The sequence below is a fragment of the Haemaphysalis longicornis genome, unplaced genomic scaffold (assembly GCF_048455015.1).
Source record: "Haemaphysalis longicornis isolate Haplotype H1 unplaced genomic scaffold, Haemaphysalis longicornis Haplotype H1 scaffold_7, whole genome shotgun sequence".
NCBI classification, from domain to species: Eukaryota; Metazoa; Arthropoda; class Arachnida; order Ixodida; family Ixodidae; genus Haemaphysalis; species Haemaphysalis longicornis.
In genome coordinates, this window is record NW_027526422.1 from 7,021,758 (window position 1) to 7,041,595 (window position 19,838).

At 46.3% G+C, this 19,838-nt stretch overlaps 1 protein-coding gene across 1 annotated transcript; it reads right to left on the reverse strand.

Moving 5' to 3' along the window:
• Positions 1-8,920: 8,920 nt before the first annotated feature.
• Positions 8,921-18,151, reverse strand: LOC144144397 (mitochondrial fission process protein 1-like). The gene is made up of 3 exons (XM_077675825.1): positions 17,833-18,151; positions 15,615-15,742; positions 8,921-9,366 (listed from the first exon to the last, which is right to left on the reverse strand). Exons 1-3 carry the CDS (start codon positions 17,960-17,962, stop codon positions 9,061-9,063), a joined length of 564 nt encoding a protein of 187 aa, XP_077531951.1. The 5' UTR covers positions 17,963-18,151; the 3' UTR covers positions 8,921-9,060.
• Between the last annotated feature and the right edge of the window lie 1,687 nt (positions 18,152-19,838).

A 19,838-nucleotide genomic window follows, 5' to 3' on the forward strand; every position in this document is an offset into this window, starting at 1 on the left:
AATCATCCAGAACCCAAGATGTCGACCGACCCCCTACACAACCACCCAAAGACGCCCCAGCAGCTTATTACCTCACCCCAGGACAAATGATTTGGCACAACCCCACTAATCCAAGCTCACCCTGACAATCGGGGAGACCCAAACCCTAAATTCGACGCCCCTTTCACAATGCAAGAACTCTAGTAAGCCCTGACAAAAATCGCACATCCCACAGGCTGTGATAAAATAGCATTGCGCAACCTCCTGGAAAACTTGAACGACCACCAACTAGGAGCCCTTCTATCCTACCCACTGGCGCTACGCAGACATTACCTGCGAAAACCGCACAACCCTGTCACAACAGATAATTTGTGCCCCATACCCCTAACCTCGAGTGTCGGGGAAACTAATTCGTACTGCTGGTTACCCGAAGACCCGAGGACTTCCTCGAGGAAAGAGGCCCCCCCTGACACCATGTTTGGCTTTCGCTCCCGCTTGCCCGCTCGGAGACATTCACTTCCAAATCAAAGAGGAGCCCGTATGCACCGCCTCAGTTGCACCCACCAGGGGCCTTTGACAACGTCGCACACGAGGTGCAAGGTTCCCCGGCGCCATGGACGCTGCACGTGTCCCACGCGCTGCGCTAGCCAAGTCCCACCACTCGGGTTGGCTTAGGCCAGGGTTTGTCGTTGGTGGGTGGCCAGGTAGCGCAAAGTTTGCTGGCTAGAACACTCACTTCATTTCTTACTTTGTTCAAGTTTATGTTCAATCGTGCAAATACCGTGCACGTTTCCCACGTAAATATACACTTTTAAAAACCCACTTTAGCGGTTGTCGTGTCACCAGTGCTGCACCAAGCGGCACCACTGCAGATACCAACATCGGAGCATAAGTTTAGCGTAAAGAACCACCATCCAACCTCTACTCGAGGCAATTCTCACCAGGCTCCAACTACTACATAAGGGCATCCCTTCCACCTCGTGCAGCCAAAATACACATCGGCCCACATACCTCCGACGTTATAATGGTACCAGCCAAATACATCCCACAGGGATCTGTTATATCCCCGTTAGGTCTTAACATTGCCTCGTATGGCCAACCGTCCCTCCTAGAGCACTGCACGGGCCCGGTCCAGCCCGAAAGCCCGGGCCGGGCCGCCCAAGTCGATTATCGGCGGGCCCGGGCCGGGCCCGGGCTCAGTGCTGCGGGCCCGGGCTGGGCTCGGGCTCAGTGCAGCGGGCCCGGGCCGGGCTCGGGCTCGACGCCACGGGCCCGGGTCGGGCTCGGGCTTGAATTCATAGGCCCGGCCGTTAATAGTTCCGACGTGAAGTGTAGAAAAGAGCATAAAATTGATTATTCTGAGTATACTTTTACGCGCTTCTTGCTGTTAGTTGTACACATTGTTTTAAAAACGTGTTTTGCTAGGGCTGATAGTCACTATACTGTAACTTTAATGACATTTCATGTACTGCATCAAGATTTTATATTTTGGTGTATAACATATCAAAGATACGGTTACATGGAATGCCCTAGCGGGGAAGAAATTAATTATGCCACCCTGGAGCTGTGCACCTATGTCTATGTACGTGTGTTTTAGATGTCGAACCAATGTAAATGCGGCTGCCGTGGCTGGAAATCAAACTCGCGTGCTAGAGAAGCGCCGCCGCTTAACAACCACTCCAGGGAAAATATTTCAACGCACGCACATGCTCGTGGATTGAAATGGAGAGCAAGAAATTTCATTAATACCAACTTGTGACCGAAACAGCCCCATGAAGTTGCCAAGAGTCTGGTCAACAAAGTTGATGGTGTCTCTCATGTAAGAATACGAGCTATTATTACGCCCATGTGGCGTGAACTGCAGACGGTGTGAGCTAAACTACGTGTACTTTTAAACTCTTATTTTTTGCGTTAGAATTCAGGGCGTGCTTGTACAGACTACATGCTCCGTCTGATTTCCCGCCACGAAGACACTCGACCAAATATAATAAACAAATTTTCTTCAACGTCTAAGACCAGGCCTGGTCACACACATGCGGGCCCTCCCTAGGCTCAAAAAAAAAAAAAAAAGACCGTGCTTGGGCTGGGCGTGGGCCTGAGACTACGGGCCCGGGCTGGGCCTTGGATTGAGACGACGGGCTCGGGCCGGGCCCGGGCTAGGTGCACTTATGAATTCCCGGGCCCGGGCAGGGCCTGGGCTCGGTGTTACGGGCCCGGGTCGGGCTCGGGCCGGGCTCGGGCCTTAAGGGGGGAGGCTGGTCTTAGACAAAACTTTTTTTATTTTTCAAGCTATTGAGATGAAAACTTCCAAACAGACGTATTTCAGCATTCTGATTTCAAATATCAATTTAGATTTTGGATATCGCAAGTAGTTCTAATTTCATACAGATTTCATTGTTAAAAGCCTATCCCCAATTAAAAAAAAAATCTGCTTTAATGATGCTTCTAAACTGCACTTCACTGCATTGCTTAGCAACCAGGGAGTGCAATAAAAGTATTCCCATGCTTCTAGCCTTCCTACAACCAATTGTATGAGGGTTCACACAACAAAGTTTGAACCCTCATACAACGAAGTTTGTTCAAACAACGAAGTTTGAACCCTCATACAATTGGTTGTAGGAAGGCTAGAAGCATGGGAATACTTTTATTGCACTCCCTGGTTGCTAAGCAATGCAGTGAAGTGCAGTTTAGAAGCATCATTAAAGCAGATTTTTTTTTAATTGGGGATAGGCTTTTAACAATGAAATCTGTATGAAATTAGAACTACTTGTGATATCCAAAATCTAAATTGATATTTGAAATCAGAATGCTGAAATACATCTGTTTGGAAGTTTTCATCTCAATAGCTTGAAAAATAAAAAAGTTTGTCTAAGACCAGCCTCCCCCCTTAAAATCAGGCCCGTGCAGTGTTCTAGTCACTCCTCCAAAAAATACCCAACTCGTCACACGATTTATATGCGGATGATCCGACCATGTGGACTACCCAAGGATCTACCAGACAGCAGCAAGACACCCTACAAACTGCCGTCGACACGACACTGACTATCCACAAAGATTGGCCTCAGCCAGCAAAATCTGCCCTCCTACTGTTCAGTGCCTTTGCTCTGCAGCCATCCCAACCATCCGCCGACCCGATACCACAATCCACACCAATGGCCAACCGATCACCCAAGTCCAAATCTTCAAAATTCTTGGTGTGCCATACCACCATGATGGATCGGGTGTGGCTCTTCTGCCACTCAAAAAAGAACAGTCTCTCCTCAGCTGACCCATCTCATCAAGCACCCGCTGCTGGGGCCTCCGCGAAAGGGACACCTGCCAACTCGTTCAAGCAGTGCTCATCAGTCGAGTCGCACAAGCTACACCCTACATCTCACCGAAGGTGCAAGGCTGCAACAAACTTTACACCATGCTCTGACAAGCCACAAAGACGGCCCTGGGACTACCATCATTCACCCCTACAGAACATCGGCATGCCCAACACTGTTCCAGACGTTTTTGAAGTGCACCACTAAAGTCTGATCCACCGTCTCACCTAACTACCGCAGGACGATCACTCCTTTAATGCCTAGGACACAAGACCCCTTGCGACCTCTATTTTCTGCATATTCTGCCAACCGACTATGGGAACTTAATAAGAGTTTGCCGATCCCCAAGCACATGCGTTCTGCGCTCAGTGCAGGACATCTTGCCCACCGCACCAAGCTCTTCCTCCGGCGATACGAAACCGACCACCACAGAACATGTGATGCACCGACGCCGCTACACATCGGGGCTATGAAGCACCTGCCATCGACTCAAGTGAGCAAACTCTCGCCACATCCACCATATGCACTAAGAGGCCACCATCGCACTGACCATCATCCACGCATCGAACCCCGAAATCACCATCAGTACGGATTCACAATTGACCTGCCGTCACTAGGCCTCCCGACGAATTTCACGCCTTACCCTCACTAAGCCAACGAGGTGATCTCCCCGCCACCTGCATCCTGTGGACCCCTGCACACACATCTCTTCCTAGGAACGAGTCTGCACACGCCGCAAACTCGCCCACCACGCCTTCCCAGTGGAAGATAACGATGGCTCACTGGCATCTCCCCCCCAGCTACTCCCTCTGTCCCCAACTTACACAGACATCCTCCACCATTGCAGACTTCCTATCGAACACTCTCCCATCCCGACCCATCCCTTAACACCTAAGAAGTCCACATGGGGTGAAGACTTCAAGCACATGCCTGTTACAATCATACCTACCTTCACATCTCTCGCATAACAGATTCGTACTTCTGCCCCACTGCCCAGACACATTCAACACTACCACCCACCTAGTATGGCTATGCCCCAAACATCCCACCCTTTTCTGGAGAGGCGGGAGTGCTTGCTGTGAGTGGCTGGCTGGAAGAGCAGGTTCTACTGATCAACCGAGCCAAGGCCCGCAGCACTTGACCCGCCAGAATAGGAGGACCACCCCTCCGTCCTTTCTTTCCCTTAACACCACTATTCTATTTAATAAACATTTCAGGAATGAAAGCGACCATAAAAGCAAAATATAATTCTAATAATAATATAATATAATAATATAATATATATATAATAATATATTATAATATTATAATAATATAATACATAAAGTAGTGTTTTTTTTCAATACAACATGCAATTTTAAAGACAACGGTAAGCAATTATGCCAGATATTAAAGGAGCACTGATACGAAAATTTCATGTTACACTTTTATTGCTTTTATTGATGCTTAATGGTCTGGCGAACCTGAAACAGCACTTCAAATACTTCAGCGCGCGATAGTTAATTACATTGAACGGCCTGAAAATCATTTGTTTGAAATTCCCGCGCTTTCATCCCGAACGGCACATATGACGGAACCCCGCCTGCTGAGAGGGTGTTGCGCTTGCTCGCCGCTCGTGGGGCCACGCGCGTGAAGTGACGTCATGAGTTTTTGACGAGTGCTGTCGCGTCACTTCTTTTGGCTTCACGGGGTGATGTCACGCTGATGTCCATTTGCTGAGTGCCGCTCCGCGTGCTGCTCTGTCGGCGCGATAAATGAGATCCAATAACTATGTTCTTCGCGTCGCAGGCCACTCATATTTCAGCCAGGGTATTCTGTTGAGTGAAGGAAGCGAACTGTGCAATAATATTAACGCTGAAAATTGGTGTCAGTGCTCTTTTAAGAAAAACAGATGATGTACGGACAATTTACCTGATACTTTCCTGTCCAGCCCTTATGTTGTTTCAGGGACTATATAAAGCAATTGCAAAAGGTTTCGCAACTGTAGGATACAATCCCCCCCCAATACTTCCCCCTTTTTTTTCCCAGTTCTCAATTCTGTCTGTCGAATTGCCCATCACGCTCACCATTAAACTTCTAGAGTTGGGCCTGCATACTGTCAAATCTCCTTCGTACATTAGCAAGGGAGTTGTTTAAATACCAGTGGTGTACTGTTTTTCATTCGTTCTATGATAAGAAATAAAATAATCAAGTAGCCTGGTAAATGCCACCTACGCATTCGTTTCTTTGGTCACCTGGGATAACTTGTTAGCAGTCACCTTCTCAAGGGTGCAAGCCAAAGCTTTTGATAACACTCAGTCGCTGTATTAAGGCGATGATCACAAAAATGCATTTTGGGACAGCTATCATGGTTGTGTGTGTCACCATAAATGCCTCTTAGTTCTGCCTAACACCCACCCTCATCGCCTAACATCCACCCTCAACAGAATCAGTGACTACAAACTGAAAGGGGAATCTGGCACAGGAAGAACGAAGTGAAACTCGTTTTGGAAGATGCTCTTTAATTTGTCAACAGCAGTTCTCCCCCTCCGGAACCAGCAGTATAGCAGCAAGGTAGCAAAATAGACTATATCCGAGTACAACTTAAGAACAGCAACAGAACTTGCCCCTACATTTCATCACCGCAGCTGACTGTTCCTCTGGGTGGTGCAAAAAGTGTGTTAATCCGAGTATTGTGAACGTGACACAAGTTGTTTCTGTAACTTTTCAGGTTTAATTTGCACATACGATACTGCATTGACAACAAGCAAACTAGGTGAGAAAAGCAGACGATGTCACGAATTCAATGCGATCTCCTTTCGAACCGGGTGAACATGTCGACGCCATGAGTTGTTTACGCCACGTCGCTTACATAGCATCAAATATTGCAGTTCTTAGCATGTACCCCAGCACGGTCGCTCCATGACATCAGCGCCGGGCAAATTGGATAGTGTGGGACCGGCCTGCGTTTCTGCATGTGTCATTAACTTCTTTAGCGGTTTTCCTCTTTTTTTTTTTTTTTTTTTTCAAAGTGAAATACATAGTGCCTGCAAGGTTGGGAAATACAGACTTTTTCAAAAGAAGTAACTGTGTACCATGTGCTTCCAGCTGTTCTAGCTGTATCTATTATTATCTGGATCCACTAAAAAATGCCAAGTTGTGCTCTGGATTAATCAACTCGAGGGTGTGCCTGATGATGACAGTGATGATGCCTTCAATGTTTTGTGCCCTCTACGTGTCCTGAAATACTGGGAATTATGCCAAGCCCCAACGCACTCGCTGCCTTTGCAATGATGACCTGTTTGGATATGTGAAAGGTCAAACAAAGGAAGGGATGTCTAGATAAAAATCTACTGTTTGATGCTTTGCTTATTTGATGACTGAGGGCAGAAAAAAAAAAAAGCAGAAATTATTCATATATGAGCCTTGCGGGGAATACTTTAGTACCATGTGGTGGGCCTCTTTTTTTTGTTTCTCCATGGAAACACACCTCTAAAAGAGAAAGAAAGAAAATACGAAAGAAAAGAGTTTTCCGAACAAACGTCATGAGAGCGTGTCAACATCATTGCCTGGTCCTCATTGAAGCGGGAAGGGGATCAATGAGCAAGATCCCGCCTCTTGCGGGACAGTGGCATCCACTGCTGCCTACCTGCCTGTGTTTCTCATCAGAAGGGTCCTCCTTTCACGGGACAGCGGAGGAGGACCACACGCCACTGTCCTCCCTGAGGATCAAAGCACGCCCATTCAAAAGATGTCAGCAGGGCTTGAGCTGAGTACAAGCTTTCCACCTCTTGTCAATCAGTGATTGTGTTCTGCATTTTCTCCTCAATCCACTGTGCAGTCTGCCAAGCAAAAGCAGTGTCGAAGCTTCCGCTGAAAATTGCTTGTGCTACTACTCGCACGGCTCCCCGTTTGGCTGCTCTACTTGGAGCATATGGAAGCCTGGAGTATTCGAGCGAACCCACGAAAGCATGAAAAAAGCTTTAGAAGAAATCTTTTAATCTCCGGAAATAACATTTTAATGGAAGAACCACATGTCTCTTATTGCAATGGCGGTGAGGTCAAGCATCATATACAGGTGAGGTACTTCCTAAAGTCTATTTCCACAAATTGTACACATTTCTTCATAGGGGTGTGCGAATAGTGATTTATGCCCCCAAGCAAATACAAACTGAATGATGACTTTGTTGGAATAGTTGCGAGTCGACGTGAATATGAACAGTTGTAAGTCAAAGTGAATATTAAGTGATTTTCAATACAAAATCTGGAATTTATAATTTCTTGGGCATGCTTCAGTTACTAGCTTGTAAAAGAAAAAAAAGGCTTGCCCGAGTGTCCTTGCAAAACAGGCGTGCAAACTTGCCAAATTAGCTCTGCCAGCACCACAGTGTCAACACTCTTCCATCTCTATAAAGAAAAAATGAATGGAAGAAGTACTGGTGTATCTGTAATATGCGTGAGATTCTAATCCTTCTCCCCTGCGAACTTGAGGCTCAGCTCGATATTCACGCCTTGCTTAGGCTTTAGAAGCCCACGATGCGGCGCACGCTGCTCATGCTTTGCATTCTAACCGCCCCAGTGGTCACATTGGCTCGCTGAGCAGCCACACTGGCCGCCTGTCACGCCCTTTGCTGTCCACCAGTATTGGCACTTCGTTGTCCCATTCCATTCTCTTTTGCCGCTTACTCGGGGCCATTGTACGCTCGGACGCTGGGCCCGCCATGCGGTAAGGAGGTGGCGCTTCCCGAGCAAGGCCGCAGCTGCGCGGACAACCTGGGCGGCGGACAAGAGCAGTATGGAAGGGCTTTAGCGCCACCGCTGCCAGCTTGGCTTGACGTTACTTCTGTCAGCACGCACCCTGTCGTTCTGCGTTATGTTGTGCTCTGTCCATGGATTGATGGCGCAAACTTTAGCAGATATACCCCATCTATTGCTCACACCAGAAAAGCTTTGTCTCTGCGTCTACGAGTACGATGCTAGCCGAGTCTGTCATTCTCCCTTACGTACAAAAAGATGCACTTCTTGCATGATTTGATCAGGAAACCAGGGCTACTGCAGCATGCAGCTAGGCTTTATTTATCTGGATAGTGTTCAATGGGGCAGGTCAACACCAGGGCAGGGTGAGTGGTGCTGTTAGGATGCGAACACTGAAGCATGAGAATTGCGTTGGCCCAATTCAAAGGAGACACTAAAATGCCCTTCAAAAGCGCCTGCCGGTTCCTCCCCAGCGGCACGTCACTGGTGCTCTTTGCAGGTAAGCCTGTCACTGCTACCAGAGAAAGCAAGACATTATTTGTGGCAGTCAGGTGTAAGTGCTCAAAGTGTAATATATACCTGGTGCCTGTATAAATATACCAATATAAATTTCTGACTCATCGCAAAGAAAACATTTTTCTTGCTTTCTTTGGGGCGTTGTTCTCAACTATGCATAATTTCATGCATCTTGGATCCCCTTTCAAGCATTCCTTTATGTTTCTCATCATCAAAATTACTCCCAAGACATTTGAAGATTTTGAATATTGGAAGCCAAATTGAATGTCATGTTATTTTCTTAAACATTCAAACATTTGGATATTCACACACCCCAAAACTCCAGAAAGAAGGTTCTAGCTGCTTAATGACTTTTTTCAACATCTCAAAACAACACCTGGCTTGCCGCTGCTGAAAATGGCTGTGGGGTTGCGTCCCCAAAAAGCTGTCCTGTTATAAAACTATTCGCTAAAGTCTACTTGCATAGATCGTACAGGTCTCTAGCCTGGGAAGACAAAACAGAACGGCCCTAGCAGTAAAACGGTCAGTCGGAATCAGACCTGGGGATCTGCAACCACTGCCGAATCGTCCTGTCCATGAGCACGTGCACGCCATGGTCTATGGGTGAGACAATGAACGGGATGCAGCTGAGACCGACGCCAGTTGTCGTCCACTTGCAGGTCTGCAGTTGTAGCCTCGAGTAGCGCTTGAGCAGGAAGAGCGACAGGGCACACACCCGGTTGATCGTGACGCCAGGCACGATGATGGAGGCCAGGGCCTGCCAGACCAGCGTGTCGACGGCAGTGGTCAGCAACTTTCTCTGCTGCTCCCTGGCACCCGGGCACTTGAGCTGCACGCCAAAACACTCACATCAGCTGCACAAGAAAGGGCATCAGGCAAAGCGGCACTCCGAGCAGAGCGCTGAAAGGAAAAACTGAAAGGTTTCGGGGCACATTGGCCCATCCTGCTGAATCCATCCCATCAAGCAGTGACAACACCATCAGCTTCGCTATTCCGTTATTCTTGTGGTCAGTGTAGGTGCAAAAGAGTCGAGTAAAATTATGCCACAAGGATCGCATGAGTAAAGGTGTGCTGTGTTGTGCGAAATGCCATTCTGTCCTGCGGTTTGCATGCATGCAGACAGTTTTCACACATTACAATCGCGTAACTCATGAGGTAGCCAAGGCGCTCCACATACGCATAGGGGACTCGCAGTGTCCCTACGGAGGCGAGGAAAGAGAGACCCTTCAATCTTCTTGGGATCATTGCGCATGAGCGCAAATTTTTTTTCTGGAGGTAGTAAGCACTGGCCCCATTCCCCATTCTCATCTATGTTTCTAAACCTCGCTTCGTTTCATGATGCACTTCAAACAACTAGCCTTTCTCCCCTTTGTACTTCTATATCAGTGTATCTGGTTTCGTTTGAATTCCATTATGGAGAATTTTAATTCTGGGCAATGCAATTCCTTGACACCTGTTCTCTACTGGCGTCTTGAATGTGTTCAAACCTAACCTTTTTCGACTCAAAGTTCAGTTAAATATCGAGCCTCATGATCATTGTGACGCCCTAAAATGCCTTTGAGATGCAGATGTTTGTACCTTCATCCAAGTGCCTTCATGCAAATTTATAAGAAATAGTGTTGAAAATAGAACACCAAGAAAACAAACAATTGTTCCAAGTGTGTCACCCGTATGATTTTTTCTGAACCTAAAATACTGTTCCAAGCTTTACTGACATCTGAGCAATAAAAGAACAAACACCTTGGAAATGATTCGTTATTTGCAAAAAGAAAAAGCTGCCAAATTACATTTACCACTAATCTTAAATGCAGGTATCTATGTTCTCATTGCAAGAGAATACAATACCTATGATTTTAAATGTAGTCCTACCATATAAAGATGGAACACGTTTATGGCTGCAAAGTCACTGCAGTGTGGCGAGCAACCTTCCAATTGCCACCCAGGGTTGTGCAATCATTCCCAATATTTAAAATCTGATGATGATGATGATTCCTATTGGTTTCCCCTTTGAAGCGGGGTGATGACATGTCATCTTACCAAAAAGGACTAATATAACCATGTTTTACACTCTTGGTTTAATACTAGCGCTGCTTATGGCAGGCCCTAAAGCTTATTAGGCCCGAAATACTTTCTTTTCCCTGTTACAGGTGGTAACTGTCCTAGGCAATATTCCCCTCTCTGCTTTTCGTCCTTCAGCATTCTAATCTTCTTTTCGTCCCCTCGACAGCCTTGAAGTTAACTTCCTCTCTGATACCCTTAAATCCTAGGGCTTCTGAAAGCCCAATATTCCCTTCATGTAGATTTGGATGGATACCCTCACATTCTAACACTATGTGCCGCATAGTTTCTGTTTCTTTTCTGCAGACCACACATACCCCATCATTTTGTGAATACTTCCCCACAAAACTCTTAGTTCGCAGGCAACCTGCTCTAGCCTCAAAAAGCAAAGCACTGCCCTGGGAATTATCGTAGAAATTTTCCTTTCTGATGTTCATCTTCACAGCCCTGTACATCTCTAACGACGTTTTAGTTTCCATTTTTTCCCTCCATTTATTCGTTTCAATCTGCCTTGCCTCTTTTTTGGTTACCTTGGCTGTTTTGGATTCTCCACTGTTCTTTCCGTATTTCATCGTTAGCCGTCTAGTCTTCCTTAACCACTGCGTGTCCACGCTTTTCAAGTATAGGTACCTAAAAACCTTAGCTGCCCACCTTCGTTGATCCATTGCCCTCAACCTCATCTCAAAGCATATTTTACTTTGAGCGTCTCTAACTACAAACGACGCCAAGCCCATATCTCCCTGAACTGCTTCGTTAGTTGTTTTTTCATGCGCGCCTAAGGCCAAACGTCCTACCGTTCTCTGGTTTACTTCAAGGCCTGATAGAACGTCTGATTTTAAGCAGAGTACAGCATTCGCAAACGTGAGGCCTGGAACCATTACTCCTTTCCACATTCCTCTTACTACTTCATATTTGTTATACCCCCACAGAGCTCTATGCTTCATTATAGCTGCGCTTCGCTTTCCCTTAACCTTAAGTTGCTCCTCGTGAGTACTTAAGTAGTTATCCCCTTCGTTTATCCACACTCCCTAATATTTATATTCCTTCACTCTAGGTAATTCGCCTTGCTGGATAGACACTACGTCGGTGGTAGCGTCATTGAAAACCATTATTCCTGATTTTTCTGCACTGAAATTTAAACCGAGGTCAGTGGCTTCCTGGCCGCAAATATTTATTAGCCGCTGCATATCGGTTTGGTTATCAGCTAAAAGAACAATGTCGTCTGCGTATAACATTCCCGGAATATGCTGTTGTACCACTTCGCCTTGCAGCATATGGGTTAGGCTAAACCCTACTTGACTTTCTTCCAGTTTCTTTTCTAACCCTGCCATGTAAAGCATGAACAGTATTGGGCTCAAAGGGCATCCCTGTTTCAGTCCCCGATGGACGTTGACCTGCTGGGCGCATTTCTGTCCTTCCCAAGTAAGGTGCACTCTATTGTCTTTATAGATTGCTATAAGGAACTGTACTAACTCGTCATCTAATCCCTGGAGTTTCAGCATTCTCCACAGCCGTTCTCTGTTTACGTTGTCATATGCCCCTTTAATGTCCAAGAATCTAATCCATAGTGGTCTATTCTGTGCTTTCGCAATTTCAATGCATTGCGTTATCATGAACAGATTGTCATCCAGTCGCCTGTCTTGTCTAAATCCATTCTGCAGTTCCCCAAGTATTTCATTTTCTTCCCATTGGTGTGGGAATTGGTGTGGGAAAGCCACCTCTCGGGCGTGCAGGAGCCTCGCTGCCGCGCTTTGGACGTTGGTCGAAGTGCAATTGATAACGCTTCGATCGGCGGCAACCATGCAGGGCACGGCAGCAGTGCAGCAGTAGAGGGGGCTTTTGTACACGATATCAAATTTCCTCTGCGCCGTCATCAGGGCGGCGCATGGAAAAGGGCCGCGCAACTCTAGTTCCCTACGGGAGCTATATAGTGCAGCTCTACTGCCATCGAATTTGTAGCAAAGCCTAGTGGATTCTGAACGGCATTCGAAACTTCCATTTGAGTGATGTGTGGTTCGAATGTGTTTGAAGCACCGCGTTGAGCACAGGTACCAAATTCACAGCAATTACGAAACTGAGTGTACCGATCCCTGAGGAATGGCATTCAAGTTTCACTCCTTAAATTTCTTAATGAAAGAAAAATGGCTCCTCATAGAAGCAGGGATTGCAAATGTTTAAAGCATGCAGACAAAGATGTGCAGGGTGTTTACACACATTCATGTGCAGTATTTCCTTTCAGTCAGTGCCGTGTCTGTGTGCCTTCTTTTACTTATACTTTGTCTTCTATTGCGTTGTACTAGTCAACGTATTCATACCAACTTTCGCAGTTCTTTTGAACTCATGTACCAAAACAAATGGCTTAGTACTGTTTGGGATCACTACAGGCATAAGGACAAAAAAGAAAGAGGTGCACATGATGGTCCAGCACAGCTGAGCATCATTCACTGACAGAATAGTCGCAACAATTCAATCGCAAAACCATAGTGATGGTCATCATGTGGCTCAATAGCATCTTTACGCCTCCTCTTGAGATGAGGAACCACAACCGGTCTCCTGAATACGGACAATGCCATGTCACCCGCCACTCACTGTTTTAAAGAGGAGTGACACGTTTGGAAAGGGTGCAATTCAATTTTAATAGTGAAAGCTATTCAAAAAGCATTCATAGAGGCCCTTATTCTTGCATTATTAAGAAGTGGTGCACACATGTTTGCCAAAGGGAGCGATACCATCGGCTCTGCTCAATGCAAGCAGTCAAGGAGGACAGCCCCAATTATCCAGCATGCACCTGCTCCTCATGTGCTGGATGCCCAGGCAGCCTTTGTGACACCTCAGTTGTGCTGCAGGGTAATTGTGAGAGGATAGCAGAACACCCATTCAGTGCACCACTTGCTTGGAAGGTGCATGCTATGCTAAAATGGTTGCAACGACATCAGCCAAGTGCTGGCATTGCCACACAGAAACCCCACAGAGGCGTCGGGCTCATGAAACACCCACTCGATGTGTCACTCACTGTGAAAGTGTTCATGCAATGGTCATGAGCAAAACAGCACAGAAAAACAAGAGACTCTCCGCACTGCCAATCCAAATCCACGAGGGATTCATGTCAGGGCCACACCTCCCAACAACTGAAGCATGATTGGAAGCTGTGTTGAGGGCTTACATCTCTCTATTACATCTTTAACACATGGTCACAATAGGAGCACTGATTCCTTCTTTTTTCTTTCTGGTGACAGTGATGACAGTTATCGGCGTGGAAGATCCCGAGGGAAGTGACAGTAGTCCTACCATGCCTGAAGAGAAATATTCGTTTCCAAGTTTTCAACTTCTAGGAAATACGTAACAGGCATAACAGTTATTTAAGACATGCTATACTAGTGCCACAAGTAATGGCATGACTAAACTCGTTGCACTTAGGTGCACTCACCACTTGAACGAAATTGCAAGTGCTTAAAATAATTCTAACAAATGCAGGCTTGCATAGGCTGTAGAAATGTTGCAAGGTTCTACCATATTGTGTTCACTGTGGTGCACTAAATATGCCTGTACCCCAAAACGGCTAAACGAAGCTGCAACTGCACGTGGTTACATTAATCTGCATGCAAGGCTACCACCACATGGCGAAACTATACCACCACCACCACTTACGTGGGAGGGCAGCATCATTTGGTTCTTATGTTCCCGTCTGGTCCTCTACTTCATCATTACCTTGCACAACTACTATGTCATGTGTCTGGCTACCGAGAACAGCATGTCTGTTTGCTATAATGCTTCCCATTTCCCTGTCTGGTCAACATATACAGGGGCTGAGTGTCTTCTGAAAAATTATTCTGACAAAATGGCTGGAACGATTACTTTCACACTTTGCACAAAGGTCGCACTTTGCGGTCTATTTTTTTCTGTGAGAATATCGGCAACCTTATTGCCCAAGCTTCTTGGTTTTATAAGAACGTGTTTTCATTTATGGAAGCAGGCCAGCCTTGTTGCACTCTTTTTCTGTGCTCCTGCACAGAAAAAATATTTTGCGAGCCAGCTGTTCTCCCACAGGTGGAAAATGTGTTTTAGTCTATTGCTAGAAAGCCATGTAATTGATGCCACATGTATTATGTTTAACAAAACCAACCATAAATTGAAACCTTTGAGCTAAATTTCAGTGCAAAGGAATCTGTAGTTTACAAATTAAAATTTATTAAGTTAAAGCCACTCAAATACCACTGCAACACCCCGTACATGACTACAGCTCTGGTGACGCTAAATGCAGTACTTGTAGCACGGGAGAAAACATGTACACGTGTTTTTCTCCCCGTGCTGACCCGTAATTGTCCCTAGGCTCACTTAATACGGCTATGCACCGCGCCTATTCAGCCAGGAGATGCCGCAACAGCTGCATCAGGGAGCACGTTGCATGTCCGGCATCTGTTGACAAGGCTCCGTTCATGTCCACTATGAGGCTTGCGTGCATGAGCCTGTGTTAGACAAGGCACAAGTGCCTGGATGTGTGCACAGAAGACTCAGGACAGTAACTTCAAATGGAAGGGCGGAAGCATGCTCAGCTTTGAGTGCCTGTTAGCACTGGTGAACCTGACTTAGAGCGAGTAAATCTAAGTGAACCAGTGAAACCTAACCAGTTGAGGCCAAATCTGAGGTAGCCTACAGAAGCAAAGACATTTTGCAGTGAAGCAAGCCGACGTGACATGACCAGTGCAACACATAACTTCCCATGGAGGATAAAAAGAAATAAAGAAGTCACTCTAGGTTAAGCAGCGAAGTCAACCTATAGTCAGTAATTCAATGCGTTAGGTGCTGCTTTTTATGTGATCGACATTAAGGGCACTAAAGAATGCTGAATGAACTAAAACTTATTAACTCCTGACAGCTGGCAAGACGCCCTGTGCCGCAGTTTTCTTAGACCTGCATGCACCTTTTGCTGAAATGGGAGCGCGCTTGTTTTATCAGCATGCTCATTGTTTGAAATGAAAATCAATCACTGCACCAGAGCAATGAAAAATGTTGACTTACCTTGTCTGCTTTCACAACCTTGTCGGTGGTGTCCACTAGGACATAGGTACTTGCAACCGCATAGGACAGTCGGACCAGGTTTACATGAATTAGGGACCTGAAGGCTTCACCTACTTCGTTTGCATAACCTGAAACAAATTTACATCAGAGTTATGATATCCATTTAAGCAGTTATTCATAGTGAGGTGCAACAAGACCTTTCCTTCGAAATGATTCAACTGCTCTGAAAGTGAGCAGTACATATACACCAAATTTTACGGACCAAATTTAAAAGGACCATCAAGACTAAAGTAATGTAGAAAAGTGGATGAGTTGAAAAAGGTCCATCTTTACAGTGCAAAAACGGGTGGGGCAAAGGGAAAAGAGAAAGCACGGGACGGGCAGAACAAAGGGAACCCTTTGTCCCGCCCGTTTTGCATTGTGAAGATGGACCGTGAAGACAGAATACAAGTTCAGTTCATTCGAATGATTGCCCCATCTGAATAACAATCATGCCAATGTTAATGCAATCTTCAAACAATTCTTCTAGATAACAAGGACAGCAGACGAAAAGGGTGGCAGCTCACCAGCCACTCTGCCCCTACGGCACGTAGTTTGTGTCCACAGACAGAAAACATGATTGTGCAGCCTGCCTCTGGTTCAGCTGATAACACAACTGAATGCTAGCAGCACTAACAATTACTCTATTTTTAGCAGCTCCCTATGATGCCGTTTTGTGTAGCGCAGAACTTGGAAAGCAAGTCAAAACTTGCTTTTTGTTTGTGTGAAACATCTTGCGCAGCCAAAATGGAGTTCAACGAGTTATCAAAGTCTGGTCTATTCAAATAAATCAAGGATGTATGTTGTTTTCATGGTCCGGCCCTTCAATTATGGTTCGATTCACAAGCTGCATGCATGCAGCTCAGTGGACGCTGCACGCAAGGTTGCACACGAGTGTGTCTAACTCACCGCGACATTCTGCAGTGCCGGACTGAAGACAAGCAACCCTAGGCATGGGGGCCTTGGAAAGACCCTTTGGTTCACCTGATGGGCAGGTAGAACCGCAAGGCCCCAATGCCTTTTGAACCGAGTGACGCAGGATATCAGCCGACATGCCTCATCTATTTCTCACGCAACAAAAAAGGGGTGCAGGCACTTCGCTGCCAAAAGAGATGGTCGCTCTCCTGCGCTGAGCTCCGTTGCGAGTACGGATCCACAAGTCGGTTCACGGCCATGATTGCACGTGCCATTGTCCAAATTGTGTGGTGTACACGCGAAACAAGAGAACAAAATGTAAAGGAGGTAATTGAGGCTGGTTTGGTTATCACAGCTGGGCTATATTGCGTGAGTGTGCCATAAATTAGTTTGACAGATAGTAGTCAACATTTTTGCACATAGCTTGCACGCACCGGCACTGGCGGAGAGTGCGTTAATGCTGCGAATACTTATGTGTGTCTTCCAAATAAAAGTAGTTGGAAGTCAGCGCCGTGCGGTGTTCCTTCTTCCCTCTGTTCGTGTTTGTATGCGCCATGCATTTTTCAAGTTTGCAAGTTTCTAACTCACTTTAAAAGGTGCAAGTTATCAATCAACATGCTTCAAGCAACCCGGTCTGAAATGCATGGATTTGGGCCGGGACTGCGTGACATTTCGATAAGAGATGGTTCGAAAAAAAAAAAAAAACTTTGTTGTAACGAGGGCAGGTTAAAAAAAGTTTTTTTTTGAGGAAACACCTGCCTTCATTGCCCTCAAACTTCGCTCTAAGGTCGCATTTTATGGACTTTTTTTTTTTTAACTGGTACAGGTGACGGCAATGTAATTTGCCGTTTTCTTTCTTCTCAATCCCATTAAAACCTTTTTCCGACTTCTTGATTTTTTTGTGCTTTGTACACACATAGGAAAAATAAAATAATGCAGAGACCAAAACTGCAAAAAACAAAACAAACAAAACTAATTAGCGATGGCTGATCGGCAGTGTAAACAAGTAGACCATAACATCACACTTTTGTGAAAAAGTTCAGGGCAAAAGTGCCCCAACTCTAGCTATGAACCAGTATTATTTAGGAAGATTCGTTCAGTGTTGCGACTTTTGTGACCTTGTCAGGTGCCAAGTTGCAAGCCCTTCTGACTTTTCGCCAGCTTAAATGTCGAGTTTGCCTCACGCTACATGCATGCGATATTTTAAGTTCTCCCCGTTTGTTTTCCTCACTGGCTTACAACACACGAAGAAAAACAGTCGTACCCAGCAATCGAACAGGGGTGTCCCGAAGTATATCGACTTCCTTTGCCGCCGATCCGTTGGACGAGCCAGCTTGGGACACGGAGGCACTTGCTTTAGCTGATGTAGCGTCACTAGGGCCTTTCTCAGCCATTGTCAAGTGTCACGCCGATGATGTCATCACGCCTTGATTTTACTTCTTTCAACAGTTCGCGTGGGTCACGCTCCGCACGTGCCCCTGCGCTCGCAATCCCGGAAGCAAATGTGTCTTGCGTGTGCTGCCACATAGCAGAAAAGCGCAGTGGCAGCGTGGCAGCAGCGTCATTCGGGGCAACCGCCCGATGGCGCTAGGGTCGTGCCTCGGATGGCGTAAAAAAAAAAAAAAAAAAGCGCGCGTAGGCACCGAAAATAGGCGGGTAAACCGGTCAACAGCGTTTTAGGCCTCCAACGTGGTATAATTTTTAACAGTGTACTGTAACAGCGGAGCTGTTGTTACTTCGCGGGGCAGAACACAGTGTGCCACTTTAAAGGAAAAATGCACGACCCACGTCAGCTGGCGTTCTCATCTATGACTCGCTGTAGAGGCGTTTAATCTTTTCGCCTCGTTTTGTTAGATAAGGCGGTGGGGCTAAGGTCTAGAGAAAACTTTACTGTCAATTTTCGACGTACCACACGGAGGATGGATTTCTGCACAGCTAAAGGGGTATCGTGGCGGTACATGTAGCAGCAGGGGTTCACTGCTGCGACATGTCCACAATTGCAATAAATCACAATAAAATTATCGCAGATGTGAATGCTATGAACTAACTAGCCAAGCAGCAAGTTTTATTAAGCTCTGAGCAAATGTTCTGCTAGGGCACGGAACGGGCCAGTGAGCATCACTCAGACGGACGGGAATATGAGCACGGCGGGGACATGGCGCCATTCTACTGGACCCAGGCAATGCAAAGTCTGCGTCCAAACGGCAGCCAGAAATAGTATATAAGGGAACCAAGAAAGAGAAAGAACACCCGCAGGACCGCAACCCTTGCTGGAATATGGAGGAGACGAAAATTCGGATCTAGACGTTCCTATATCTTCCTGGCTGAGGTTAGAGCGGAGGCCAACAAGTTAAGAACCAAATCAGCGGTGTTGCAGGACAAGATCAGCAACAAGATGCTACAAAACTTAGATGACAGGTCAATTAACAACCTTGTGGACTATACGGAGGAATGCTGTGATAAATGAACCATACCGCAGGAGTGGAAACTAGAAAATCTAATTTTCGCCCCCAAGCAAAGAAAGCTACGAAAACCTCAGGCCAATATCACTCATTTCATGTGTGGGTAAGCTTATGGAGGAAAATGGGAGTATCGGGAGACCATAGGAAACATGGAGGAAAATGGGAGTATCGGGAGACCATAATCAGTTTTAGACCAAAGCTGTCAGTATGCGACGTGATTCTGCAGCTCAAGGGCAAAATTTTCGACAAAAAGTAAAGGGACAGGAGCATTGGACGTCGCGGAAGGCCCGAGGCATAATGTGAGACCACGACCGGCTTTATAGATAGCGACCTGCCCACGCGCACCGATTACGCGTGTCGAATTTGTTATTGCTTATTTGGTTTGTTTTTTAGGTCTTTGCGACGCCACTGCACCGGCTGGCGCTGCATTTAATCCCCATTTTCCTGCTGTGTACGCGTTTGCTCGGCTTGCCATCGTTGTTATTTCGTCTTTCTCCCCGTCCGTTGTGCTCAGCCTTTGCCAACTGGGGAAGTGCACCACTTCTGTGGGACCAGCCGTGTGCTGAAACGAGGGTTCTTTAAAGGAGCCATGAAGAGAAAACACAAGTTTGGTTCATTCAAAAGATTGTCTCGTTAGAATCATACTGACACCACTTTTAACGTAAACTTCGCTCAAATAAGCTACATAATTAGGAAAAACGGGAATGGTCATGCGACCCACCAGCTCATTTCCCGCAACAGAACCTGTGATGTCACATGGGCTAAGCTCTGCGATTGGCGGAGGCTGGCAGAAGCAGACGCAAATTAG